Genomic DNA, 14,575 nt, shown 5'->3' on the forward strand with positions numbered 1-14,575 from the left:
TGCAAGCAATCGGTTCAGGCCACCAAGAAAGTGTGTCTAAATAAAGTACCTGCACTTTAAACTGCACACAGCATTTGGAAATGATGCCATCCATATAGGGCTAAATCTGATTAAATAGTTGGGAAAATAGATCAAGGATTTAATCTTATTTCAAACTTTTTGACTACAAAAAATTCTGTATCATGGTGTGCTCATTTTGTCTCATTACAGGAGATTTTGGGGTCAAAAGATAACATATTCCCTTGGGACAAAAAATTGGTGAAAATGTGACTAGTTGTGGTACAAACCCAATTACGGAACAGGCACAAAGTTTGGGGCCACCCTCAGATTTGAAAGAAAATCATACAAAACACTGCATTTGTTATCATTCAAATGTATTGATGCTGAATGAGCTATGGCAGTTACATTACATCACACAAGCATATTTCCAACCGGTTTTGAGTATTTCTGTGAACCCCAGTAATATATTCAAATTTTATGCATGCCTTAAAAGTAAGAATTATTTTTGACATCCTGAAAGCTTGTCTGATGCTTGTCTGATATAGCAACAGATGATATAAGCAAACTGGATTCTAGCAATTGAATTTTAATTAAAAGAGCAGGCTAAAGGAATAACTTGTCTCTATAATATTCCCGGGAATGAAACATCCGTAAATTTGAATTCATTAGGAAAATGGTCTGTTCCAGTCCGTTTATGGAGGCCTAAGTGACATAAAATCATGTTATGCAACAAGGACACATGCTACATAAATATATAAAGTGACGTCAGAAGCAGAAGACAAGCATTACCGTTGTTTCCAGCAAGAGGAATAGGAAGTTGACTGCTTGAGATATAAGGGCTGATGTGAATTCTGCCAGGGAACAGCCCATCTCATTGACTAGAGTGAAACACAGGCTAAGAGCGACTGGATTGTTGGGATGTTTCATTCCCGAAAACATCATGGAGATGACTGCTCTTTTTAAATGAAATTTAATTGCTAGAATCCAGTTTGCCTATATTATTTGTCAGACAAGCCTCAGACAAACTTTCAACAACAAAAAATAACCTTTGCTTTTAATGTATGCATAAAATTTGAATATATTATGAAAACCGACTGGGGTTCACAGAAATACTCAAAGTCGGTTGGAAGCATGCTTGTGTGATGTAGTGTAACTGCCATAGCCCATTCAGTATCGATACATTTGAATCAATGCAGAATGCAGTGTTTGTATGATTTTCCTTTAAATCTGAGGGTGGCCCCAAACTTTTGGCCTTATACTGTAAGCTTACACACGTGTATTATACTCATTGTCAAAAATTGTTGGAGCAAAATAAAAAAGCATCGCTGCATGATAATGCCACAATTTTAGTTTTAAAGCACTGAAAGAGCCTCTTTTTGGTCATCAAGGCCAAAGCCTTCCCCAACCAGTGATCCCGTCCCCAAACCCCTATCACAATGTTAGTTCCTTCCATAGACAAGAAACAACACTTGGTGCTTCAGCACTGTATGAGGGGACTGAGGAAAGCATTTTGCTCCAACATTTTTTACAAAGATTGTAGTATAGGTAGGTGCAGTTCACAAAATTACTTTGTACATTCAAATGATTTGACCATTTAAACTGAAATCTTAAATGTGACCCTCCACGACAAAACGACCAATAATTCAGAAATTTTGGTTTTTCTGATTTTAACTGAATATGAAAGCCCAGCTTGTAAGCTTTAAAATGATATAAAACTTGACCTATATGGACTATGCTAACCATCCAGAATTACAGCGAGAAGGCCAGCAAGTCTGTCAATGTGATGAGAAGAATAACAGAGAAAACGGGCTGTAAAGATAAGAGACAATTCAGAGTCTTAACTCTGTCCTATTGTCCCGTGGCAAAATACATCCACCCAAAACTCCCTAGCAACCGGTATGAATCGATTTTCGGGGTGTTTCGCCACCTTCTCTGTATGTTCATTTAACTATATTTTGTATTTGTATATTGTCTTCAAGAAGGAAATAAATGTGAATTCAATCAATCGATTTATCAGATTTCAACGAGAATTGGCACACATCCTGTACACATTGATCTCAGTGTGAACTTGTTACATAACATGTTTTTTTTTTTAGTTACACTCAGTTGTTTCCAAGCTTTCAGTATGATAAAATCAGACCCCTTTCTGAAGGAATTTCAGAAGTGACCAAAAAAAGAAGTCATTTTAAATCAAAGAAAAGACATGTTTCTGTCTCACTTCTGACCCTGCAATTTAGCCAGATGGTACATCGATAGTTGCTCTTTCAAAAAACACCAAAAACCGAAAATCTACTTTTCCACCCCAACTCGGCTATTTTGGATGTTTACGTAAAAACTCCCATTTCGACTTATTGGTCGTTTTGTGATGGAGGGTCACAAATTTAGACTTGTTTGGGAAAAGTTCTCAGCATAGAAAAAATACCATTTAATAACCTAATGGCATGAGGCATTCCATGCCATCCAAACCTTAGTGCTCTGGGAATTAGAGGTAAGATAATTCCTTGGACATTCAGACATCCCGGCATTGATATAATTGTTCTACTGAGGCAGTTATGATTTCCTCAAGCATCATGATGCTTGAGGAAATCATAACTGCCTCAAGCTTGTCCAAATGTAAGGTTATGTAGATTTACTCTAAAAAGCCTCCATCCCTCATTGCCTGGCAAAAGGTTTGAGGTGGTCATTGAGACCAAAACATAGACTTTGTATGCAGTCAGATCTTTGTTAGAATCTTAAAGTTACAGTATGGTCTCAAAGAATAGCTGAATCAATATTTTGCTCTGCACTGAGTATCAAGTGTCATTTTAAATCAGTTGTCCTTTTGAAACTTAAGCAATTTGTAAATGTAACCTAATTCTTGTGATTATTTCACAAAACATTCATATTGGTTATTTCTTATATAGACTGAAATCATACACAGAGAGACCAAACTGGAATGCAGTAGGCTCAGGCATAGAAGAAGTGAAAAAGTCCCTATCTCCACTGGAGCAACATCTAATGAATGATCTAGACATGGTTTACACTAGAGGAAAACGTGGACGTAAGGTACCTGTGTTAATTCCTCAAGATTGCAAGGCAACAATGGATAAACTTGTGGCTCACCGTCATGAAGGAGGCATTACAAAAGATAATGTATACTTCTTTGCACGGCCTGGATGTGAAACCTCCCTCCGAGCATCAGACAGTCTTCAAGCATTGGCTGAGGAGGCAGATCTAATGAAGCCTCATCTCATTCGCACAACAAAGATGAGAAAGTACTGTGGGACGGTGTCGCAGATATTGAATCTGTCAGAGAGTCAGCTAGACTGGTTAGCTGATCACATGGGCCACGACATCCGAGTGCATCGGGAGTTTTATAGATTAAACGAATCGACCATCGAACTGGCAAAGGTTGCTAAGCTCATGATTGCAATTGATGAGGGCAAGGCTGGAAAGCTAATAGGAAAAAACCTGGATGAGATCACCGAAGGGGGTAAGCAAAAAGTTCATTTTTAAAACTTGTAATAAAGATTTCATCGAGTTAAAAATGATTAGAGTAATGGGTTTATTATGTATGAGGAAAAATCACAGTGCAGTTAACACTTAAGTGGTCAGGAGGGGGGGGGGGGGGGGTCCATATGGACCCAACAATTGGTTCTTGCATGTCAGTCAGAAAACACAGTGGTTTTTCATCGCCCTTTTAAGTAATTGTCTAACTTAATGATACGCATTACCTGGTGGCCAATAAAAATTCCCATTCTCATGCTAATTAGCTTGAATAAGCATTTTCAAGGGTGCTCTTCAAATTTGTCTTGCCCATACAATTGTAATAGAACAATTAAAAAAAAAATTTATATCAGAAAAGTATATGAGACAAGTTTTATTGAAAATTTTTATTGGGAAATACGTTTTCATGCGGAGGAATTCCCACATCCCAATGATTGCCTTACTGTTGAAAGGGATACAGAGAAAATCCAAAATCCCAATGATTGCCTTACTGTTGAAAGGGATACAGAGAAAATCCAAAATCCCAATGATTGCCTTAATGTTGAAAGGGATACAGAGAAAATCCAAAATCCCAATGATTGCCTTACTGTTGAAAGGGATACAGAGAAAATCCAAAATCCCAATGATTGCCTTACTGTTGAAAGGGATACAGAGAAAATCCAAAATCCCAATGATTGCCTTACTGTTGAAAGGGATACAGAGAAAATCCAAAATCCCAATGATTGCCTTACTGTTGAAAGGGATACAGAGAAAACCCAAAATCCCAATGATTGCCTTACTGTTGTTGAAAGGGATACAGAGAAAAATCCAAAATCCCAATGATTGCCTTACTGTTGTTGAAAGGGATACAGAGAAATTCCAAAATCCCAATGATTGCCTTACTGTTGTTGAAAGGGATACAGAGAAAAATCCAAAATCCCAATGATTGCTTTACTGTTGTTGAAAGGGATACAGAGAAAAATCCAAAATCCCAATAATTGCCTTATTGTTGTTGAAAGGGATACAGAGAAAAATCCAAAATCCCAATGATTGCCTTACTGTTGTTGAAAGGGATACAGAGAAAATCCAAAATCCCAATGATTGCTTTACTGTTGTTGAAAGGAATGCAGAGGAATTCCCAAATCCCAATGATTGCCTTACTGTTGTTGAAAGGGATACAGAGAAATTCCCAAATCCCAATGATTGCTTTACTGTTGTTGAAAGGGATACAGAGGAATTCCCAAATCCCAATTATTGCCTTACCGTTGTTGAAAGGGATAGCCCCAATCCCAATGATTGCCTTTCTGTTATTGAAAGGGACATGGAGGAAATCCCAATTCTTGAAGATTGCCCAACTGTTGTTGAAACCCGAATCTATACTATTGTCTTTTGGAGCATTTATTTGATTTGTTCTGTGGGGTACATTGACACACACCCCGGATCTATACTATTCTCTTGTGGGGCATCTATTTGATTTGTTCTGTGGGGTACATTGACACACACCCCGGGATCTATACCATTGTCTTGTGGGGCATCTATTTGATTTGTTCTGTGGAGTACATTGACACACACCCCGGATCTATACCATTGTCTTGTGGGGCATATATTTGATTTGTTCTGTGGGATACATTGACACACACCCCGGATCTATACCATTGTCTTGTGGGGCATATATTTGATTTGTTCTGTGGGGTACATTGACACACACCCCGGATCTATACCATTGTCTTGTGGGGCATATATTTGATTTGTTCTGTGGGGTACATTGACACACACCCCGGGATCTGTCTTGTGGGGCATATATTTGATTTGTTCTGTGGAGTACATTGACACACACCCCGGATCTATACCATTGTCTTGAGGGACATATATTTGATTTGTTCTGTGGGATACATTGACACACACCCCGGATCTATACCATTGTCTTGTGGGGCATCTACATATATTTGATTTGTTCTGTGGGGTACATTGACACACACCCCGGGATCTATACCATTGTCTTGTGGGGCATCTATTTGATTTGTTCTGTGAAGTACATTGACACACACCCCGGATCTATACCATTGTCTTGTGGGGCATATATTTGATTTGTTCTGTGGGATACATTGACACACACCCCGGATCTATACCATTGTCTTGTGGGGCATATATTTGATTTGTTCTGTGGGGTACATTGACACACACCCCGGGATCTATACCATTGTCTTGTGGGGCATCTACATATATTTGATTTGTTCTGTGGGGTACATTGACACACACCCCGGATCTATACCATTGTCTTGTGGGGCATCTACATATATTTGATTTGTTCTGTGGGGTACATTGACACACACCCCGGGATCTATACCATTGTCTTGTGGGGCATCTACATATATTTGATTTGTTCTGTGGGGTACATTGACACACACCCCGGATCTATACCATTGTCTTGTGGGGCATCTATTTGATTTGTTCTGTGGAGTACATTGACACACACCCCGGATCTATACCATTGTCTTTTGGAGCATCTATTTGATTTGTTCTGTGGAGTACATTGACACACACCTCGGATCTATACCATTGTCTTTTGGAGCATATATTTGATTTGTTCTGTGGGGGTACATTGACACACACGCCGGGATCTATACCATTGTCTTTTGGAGCATATATTTGATTTGTTCTGTGGGGGTACATTGACACACACCCCGGATCTATACCATTGTCTTTTGGAGCATATATTTGATTTGTTCTGTGGGGTACATTGTCACACACCCTAGATCCATACCATAGTCTTGTGGAGCATCTACATTTATTTGATTTGTTCTGTGGAGTACATTGACACACACCCCGGATCTATACCATTGTCTTTTGGAGCATATTTGATTTGTTCTGTGGGGTACATTGACACACACCCCGGATCTATACCATTGTCTTGTGGGGCATCTATTTGATTTGTTCTGTGGAGTACATTGACACACACCCCGGGATCTATACCATTGTCTTTTGGAGCATATATTTGATTTGTTCTGTGGAGTACATTGACACACACCCCGGGATCTATACCATTGTCTTTTGGAGCATATATTTGATTTGTTCTGTGGGGTACATTGACACACACCCCAGGATCTATACCATTGTCTTGTGGGGCATCTATTTGATTTGTTCTGTGGGGTACATTGACACACACCCCGGGATCTATACCATTGTCTTTTGGAGCATATATTTGATTTGTTCTGTGGGGTACATTGACTCACACCCCGGGATCTATACCATTGTCTTGTGGGGCATCTATTTGATTTGTTCTGTGGAGTACATTGACACACACCCCGGGATCTATACCATTTTTTTTTTGAGCATATATTTGGTTTGTTCTGTGGGGTACATTGACACACACCCCGGCTCTATACCATTGTCTTGTGGGGCATATATGTGATTTGTTCTGTGGGATACATTGACTCACACCCCGGATCTAAACCATTGTCTTGTGGGGCATATATTTGATTTGTTCTGTGGGGTACATTGTCACGGCTTTCATCGAAAGGGTGCGGTGCGGCGCGGTGTGGTGTGCTCAACGCACCCATTCGATAAAATTTTCGATATACTTAAATTGGCAACTAGCTATTACCTTCTGTCCCAGATCCTCATTTTAAACGACTGATGCAAAAGACTAGGTGACGCACCCTTTCGAGAAAAGACCCCCCGCTTTTATCGAAAGGGTGTGTTAAAACGGTACTCCGCTCTCAACGCACCCTTTCGAGAAAAGCGGGGGGCCTTTTATCGACACACACCCCGGGATCTATACTATTGTCTTGTGGAGCATCTATGTGATTTGTTCTGTGGGGTACATTGACACACACCCCGGATCTATACCGTTGTCTTTTGGAGCATATATTTGATTTGTTCTGTGGAGTACATTGACACACACCCCGGATCTATACCATTGTCTTTTGGAGCATATATTTGATTTGTTCTGTGGGGTACACTGACACACACCCCGGGATCTATACCATTGTCTTGTGGAGCATCTATTTGATTTGTTCTGTGGGGTACATTGACACACACCCCGGATCTATACCGTTGTCTTTTGGAGCATATGATTTGTTCTGTGGAGTACATTGGCACACACCCTGGATCTATACCATTGTCTTGTGGAGCATCTATTTGATCTGTTTTGTGGGGTACATGGCCACATTCCCTGGATCCATACCTTCATCTTGCGGGGCATCTATTTGATTTGTTCTGTGAGTTCAAATCGATACACATTCCGGATCCACACTGTTGTCTTGTGGAGCACATAAGTATTTGATTTGTTCTGTGGGGTACATTGACACGCACCCTGGATCCAATCAATTGTCTTTATGTTGCATTTTTTAAACAAATTTCTGTGGGGTACATATTGACATGACTGTGAATCCATACCATAGTCTTTGGAGCTCATATTTGATTTGTTTTGTGGGGTACATTGCCACATTCCCTGGATCCATACCTTAGTCTTGCAGGTATCTTTTTTTATTTATTCTGCGGGGTACATTGTCATGCACCCTGGATGCTCACCATTGTCTTATGGGGCTCATATTTGATTTGTTCTTTGAGTACATTGACACACAATTTATCTCTATCATTGTCTTGTGGAGCACAAATTTGATTTGTTCTGTGGGGTACACTGCCATATTCCCTGGATCCAACCTTTATTTACCAAAAGCAAGGCTCCCCATTTGCTTTTTACTTGGTGGCCTGAAAACGAAATTTGGTGGCCCCCAACAATAGCAAACTTTACAGTTTATTAAAAATTTGGTGGCCCAGTCGGGCCACCAAGTGTGGGCTTTTCCAAAATTTTGCTGGCCCCAGACCCCAGGGCCACTGCTAATGTCAAGCGCTGCCAAAAGCCTTTGTTTATGAACTTTCGAGCAAGGTATGTAATGAACACGATTGACAGGTACCTTTATGCACTATCCAATTCCGTATCTGTCGCCCTTTGCTCAAGAACTCATCAAAAGATGAAAGTAAACCCATCATACTTTTTGTCTTTGTTTACATTTTGTAGAACTATTTTGGGCTAATTTTTTACGTACCAAAGAAAATCAACACCCACACCAGTAACTATGTGCAGCAAAATGCACTGCATGATGTGTCTCTCACGCAGGCTTAGTAAGCATGCTTTTTTTGCTTAAAATCCCTGATCTATTACAAAATAAGACCAGGTGGTGTTTATGATGAAAAAAAAAAACATTTTGAATTGTCTTATAATATTTGAAAGGTTAATCTGTGATGGATATCTCTGTTGCAAAAGGTAGAACACATATTTATTTTGAAAATATTGAAGAAATCTCAATTTCAGGCTGCAACTGTAATAAGTTTAGTCTATTCCTTCCTTAATTACAAAAATCAAGAATTTGAAGGAGTATACATGTATGCTAAAATCTTATATATTGCTTTCTTGGATGAGTTGAAAACCAATCTATAAGTTGCAGGATGAAGTGTTATTTCCAAATAAACATTGCAATTTTTGAATCAATTTTGTCAAAGTTTGAACACTTTTTGGTTATTATGCCTCACTTCAAAGGTAGATTTCATGTAATGGTATCAATTGTGTATTTTTATGTATTATTATTATTTTTTTTTGACATGAGGCCAAAATGAAGTTTGATGAAAAGTAGTGAGAGTTGTGAAATTTTACTGGTATTTTCCTACCTCTTTTATTATCAGGATACAATTGATTCATATGTGTATCAGAGTGAAACTTTCTTGACAAAATTAAACCTAATATTTTTTTTGCCAAGAAGATCTGGGTTTGTCCTTTGACCTCATGTTAGTGCACTTGCTGCATTTCATTTTGCAGTAATAGAGAGTCAACCTGTAAGGAGCTACTGGTACCTGTTTAAAAAAATTAGCGACTTTTAGGACCCGTGTTAGACACCTGATGTGCCTGTGTACCAGATTGTGTAGTTACAATATTTAATGATTTTATTTAGACCAGAAGACATCAATGAATCTTGGAACCCTTGGTTGATAAGTCAGTTGGCTTTTATTTGCACAAGAGAAATGAATAATTTCGCAATTTCTGTTAATTTTATCGCAATTTTCATCAAATATTGCATCCCCATACATGTAGATAAAAATGGAATTGTTGTATACATTAGTAGACAAAAAAATTCCTGGCTTGAATGCTGGTGACTGAAACAATTCAGACGATTGTAAGATGAAATATGAAGCAAGGGACATCAAAATCAAAATGATAGGCTTATACAGTGATTTAAAAATTTTGGGTAGGCCCTGGTCAGCGGTACAGATATGCGTGGAATGGCTCGGGTTCAAAGGGTTAAAAAAGAAGACACACATTGTGGGTCAATATAATTGAATTGCTTTAATATCAAAGATTGCGATTTATTATGCATTGTATTTTTTCCTTCTTCAATGAGAAGACATAACAAAAATATTTAAAAATTCAGTGTGCCCAAGAAGGTTTAATATTTGATGGTAAGACTGGATAGTGATTGTATTCATAAGTTGAATTTGTCATTTTTTTTATTTCAGACATAGACATCCAGGATTTATTACAAGAACAACAAGAACCAACAGGTAAATTACTATAAGCAAAGTTTAGATACCTTAAGGTGGAATTGCACCCCGATACTATTTTTGCATTTTACTCAAAAAGTAATACCACTCTGGTCAAGGAAATTATAGATAGGGACAAAGAATCCAAATACTATACTGGAATTTCAATAACTCAAGCTGAGCAATTCATTACTAGTGAGAAAAGGAGGAAAATCCTAGCAATCCCTCATTTTCTTTTATAACTGACTTGTTTTTAGAAAAATACAATAAGTTACAGATTTATCAAGGGGGTGCAATACCACCTTAAGTGTAGGCCTATTAAGGCTCTAACCCCAAGTCCTAAATCAAATCCTAATCCATAACCATAATGTCAGTTATAGAACCCTAAACCCTAACCCGAGCTAATATGTCTGTGGGCATATTTAGTGTGTAGCGGGAAATGGCATGGAGGTTAAGTGTCAAGTTTCCTATGAGATATAGTTTTGACATGCTTCGCTTTTTACCAAACTAAATTTTCTATACCATGTAAAAAAAAAAAACACTTTGAAAGTTATCAAAAGCCTTGGAAGGTACTCAGTAATGAGTGGATTTTGTGGGGAATATTACCTTTTAAGATCCATGTCAATATCACAAACATTACAAATCATAAAACAGCTCATGTGGTCTGTTGGAACAGCACATGACACTGAATCAGAAGGTTGCGAGTTTGAGCCCTGCTATAGCCAACGAGGAATGTTCTTGGGCAGGACATTTAATCCTAATTGCTTTGTGAAGCATTATCATGGGTTGTTACAAGAAATATAGTCAAGGGGCACCATGACTGTAAGGCAGATGGCAGTTGGCTGTATTTTAGTGATAACGGAATATATGGGAAGTGCGTTGATATGGGGACTTGATCTTTGTAAAAGCACTGTATAAGAGCCTAGATTTCTTTATTTTATTTTAAAATATATATATATATATATATATATATTTCAAGAAAAAGAGAGTTCTGCGTTGGGTTCTAGTGGTATTAAAGAAAAAAATTCAAAAGAATGAAAAGCAGTGGAGATTGAAGATTTCTGAATTTTCGGCCATAGACCTGCAGACCGGCAACTGGTCTGGGTGTGTCGATAGTGATGAATCGCAGGTGCTCAGCAATCCTGTCAGCTATCTTGGTTTGTCCGACGTACAATACATCGCACAATTTACACCGCATTGCGTATACACACTCAATGGTAGTACAGGTGAAGCTCCCTTTTACTTCCCAGGATGACTTTGGACCATTGATCCTAGAGGATGATGACAGGATCTTGCATGTATATATATCTATGTATACATATATATCATATCATTATCATATCACTTTATTTCAATGTAAAAAATACATTGAAAAACCCAAAATTTAAACATGATTACATTTACAAAATCCTTTGTATGGAGGAGTAGACTAGAAGGCCAGTAAGGCCTGCTAATAGCCTACCCCAATACATGACTGAACTGCATCTGCATTTCACATGATCCTTGAGATGTGAAAATGTCTCTGAAATGGTTTTGTCTAGTGCTTTCAGTATTTATGGGGATCATGTGGTGCCCACACAATATTTACAAGAATACTTTTACCAGAATATGTACTCAGGTTTTTTTTCTTTCAATATTTATTTTGCAGATGTACCAGAAAAATGTGGCAACATCCCAGAATCAGAACAGAGGAAAAGTGAAATGCCAAGAGGTATGCTTTTTGCATTGGTCATCTTCATTGTCTCATACATGTAAGAGTTAGAATCCATGCAGCTGCCCAGCAGTCCTGGAGCATGAGTGATGAAATGTAACACTGGAAAATACAGTCCTTTAATCTGAAATAGATTCTGAATGGCTTAATCAGAGAATTGTTTTGGAATACTGTAATATCAAAATATCATTCCCGTTTAATAGTACAAAATTTTAAGTTGTTGGACAATCGAATTTGCAGATATGCAAGTTGGGCAACTTTGCAAGAGATCTGCACTGAAGATCAGGGACCAGTCAAGTGTGTCACAACAGAAGCAGAGGAAAAGCAGGTGCATGGTGAAAGGTATATAACTATTGTTTATCATGCTTTAGTGGGAAACTATATTGAGTTGACCCATTTAGCTATTTTTTAAGAACTAATTTGTTTTTCTAGAGTTGTCAAATCCTGGGAAAAATATCCCCTTTGACAAAAATTATCCTGTTCTCTCTGTACAATGATTTTCAAAGTGCCACCATTATTGAAATAGGACTAGCCAGCATGATTTTTGTGTATTGGGGACATGCAGAGGCAAAGTAGGTTATTGTGCCATTGTCATTTGGGGAAGAGTTCATTGAAATTTTTTCTGCCAAAACTAGCACACATCAATGGCTCAATGTGCATGGTTGTCTATCGTATACATGCCTCTGATATGGCTTTTAGTTCTTGTTGCGCCAGAGAAAATGCCTTGCAGCAAGCTTAAATGTTTGGTGAAGAGAGTATCATTAGTGTGACAACAGTTTTAAGTGAAAAATCCCATCGGAAACCATTTCAACAGCTTTTTTTCTCGAATTCTACTGCTGCCTTTTCCTTAATACTTTTAAAATTGTTTTCTGGAATTCTTTCTTTTTGACAAGAATTTGGACAAATGCTGTGTGTGACAATGAGAAATTGATTAGAGAAAATTGAGCCATAACAGTCTATTAATGATGATATTCATATTTCTTATTACAGAAGCTTGCAGCCTCATTTCTATAAATTTAGAATCAAACATCGCTGTCCCATCCTCCTTTTTTCCTTATCAATCCAAAACAGGATAACTTTTGCTTATTTTATATTGCTTTAAATGTATTGCCATTTTCAAATCCCCCCCCCCCCCCATTTTCCTTTTTGCAACAGTAAAACCAATTTTCACCCAAGTCTGGTTGAATTTCATCTGTGGTTTTGTGCAACTGGGTACATTTGTTCTCCCTCCATTATGCACTAACAAGATAATGACTTTTCTAAAAAAAAAAAATTTGATAACTTGCCTGTTAAAATCAATGAACTGTTTGAGATACACAAAGCAGGGATAGAAGTCTAATTATTGTACTTAATGGAATTATCAATTGAAAATAAGTGTTGATATTGAATTTCATCCAGTCATTCTTTGGATATAAACAGGCTTCAATCAGTGTTTTGCTGTGCAGATACCTGCTGCATTATTTATTCATTGGAGAAAACAGAAAGTTGATCAATATATTACATACAAAAGTCTCCCCTAAAACAAGCACTCTGTACATCATGATCTTGTCAGACTGTCTGATGTCAGCGTTTTATACATCTAACCTTTCTTTTCAGTTCAGTGCAGAATTAGACGTGCTACACAAGAGCAAAAAAAACCCACAAATATCAGACAATATTTGGACATTTTCTTTCCCCTCCTATTATTATACTTGTAGATATACCAGAGTTTGAAGACAGCAGCCCTGAATCAGATGCTCAGTCGAAGCAAAAGAAGAGAAAGAAGACAGAGAGATCAGAATGTATGTCATTGATGGTTTCCAGTGGGAAATGTTATAGTATGAACACCTTTTGAACTATTTTGACACATATGAATATGAATAATTATGCCTCCACCCACCAGAGGTTGCTGGAGGCATGATGTTTTTTGGGGGGTCGTCCGGCCGTCTGTCCCGTCTTCATTCTCGCAATGACTAAAAAAAAATTTTCAACGTATCATCTTCAAACTTGACTCATGCATGCGTACAACAGTGAAGATGAATTGACTTGATTCGGGGGATCTCAAGGTCAAAGGTCAAGGTCACAGTTCATTTAAATACATAACAATGGCTTATTTTTGCAATAACTAAAAGACCACATAGCAGATCAAATTCAAACTTGGCTCATGTAATATGCATTTAGGAGTGACAATGATCTGATCAGATTTTTAGGGTCACATGACCAATGATGAAGGTGAATTATGTAATGTTGTTTTTGGAGATAGAAAAACAGGCCATATATTTCTGGTCTGGCAATGGTGGAGGCATACATTTCGACCGTTCACAGTCGAAGACTCATCTAGGTTAAAAATAGATTTTGTGAGTTAATGAATACAAGGCCCAAACTTACCCAGTCAAGGACAACATTGATTTCATCAAAATAGGAGAATTATCATAGTGTAACTCTTCACCGATGAATTGGTAGCTTTAACAGTGATATTCCACATCTTACACTACTACTTTATGTTGGGTTAAACTGGTATTTTCCTTCCACTCTTATTATGATAGATGTACCAGAGTCTGAATATAGCAGCCCTGAATCTGATGCTGAACCAAAGCAGATGAAAAGAAAGAAGACAAAGAGTTCATCAAGAGGTACGTTATCGTCGTTCTCGTTAGCTCAGTTTGGAAGGTCTGGGACTATGAATCTCAGCAATTGGGGATAATTATCATCAGCATCTGGAACTGAATGTGCCAAATTACAAATTCTATGTGGGTGTGAATTGCACACGGTAGGGTTCTGCTAACGGTTACCGCCCTATAGCTAGAAGGCCCAATAGATAATGGGTCAGATAGACGGACACCCAATAGATAGAAGGTTCTATAGACCAAATGTGCGGGAGGG

At 38.1% G+C, this 14,575-nt stretch overlaps 1 protein-coding gene across 6 annotated transcripts in view; it reads left to right on the forward strand.

Moving 5' to 3' along the window:
- LOC100890715 overlaps positions 1–14,575 on the forward strand; it is a 38,799-nt gene that overhangs the window by 19,027 nt on the left and 5,197 nt on the right. Inside the window, exons 8-13 of one of the 6 annotated variants that reach the window (XM_030998215.1) lie at positions 2,904–3,472; positions 9,979–10,023; positions 11,651–11,713; positions 11,954–12,055; positions 13,411–13,530; positions 14,239–14,325. In XM_030998215.1, the coding sequence (XP_030854075.1) occupies positions 2,904–3,472; positions 9,979–10,023; positions 11,651–11,713; positions 11,954–12,055; positions 13,411–13,530; positions 14,239–14,325 (986 nt within the window). Of the gene's footprint in view, positions 1–2,903; positions 3,473–9,978; positions 10,024–11,650; positions 11,754–11,953; positions 12,056–13,410; positions 13,531–14,238; positions 14,326–14,575 lie in introns of those variants that run through there. The other 5 variants (XM_030998223.1, XR_004066449.1, XM_030998243.1 and 2 more) reach the window with 5 other exon arrangements.

Source organism: Strongylocentrotus purpuratus, unplaced genomic scaffold (genome assembly GCF_000002235.5).
Source record: "Strongylocentrotus purpuratus isolate Spur 01 unplaced genomic scaffold, Spur_5.0 spur5_contig_859, whole genome shotgun sequence".
NCBI classification, from domain to species: domain Eukaryota; kingdom Metazoa; phylum Echinodermata; class Echinoidea; order Camarodonta; family Strongylocentrotidae; genus Strongylocentrotus; species Strongylocentrotus purpuratus.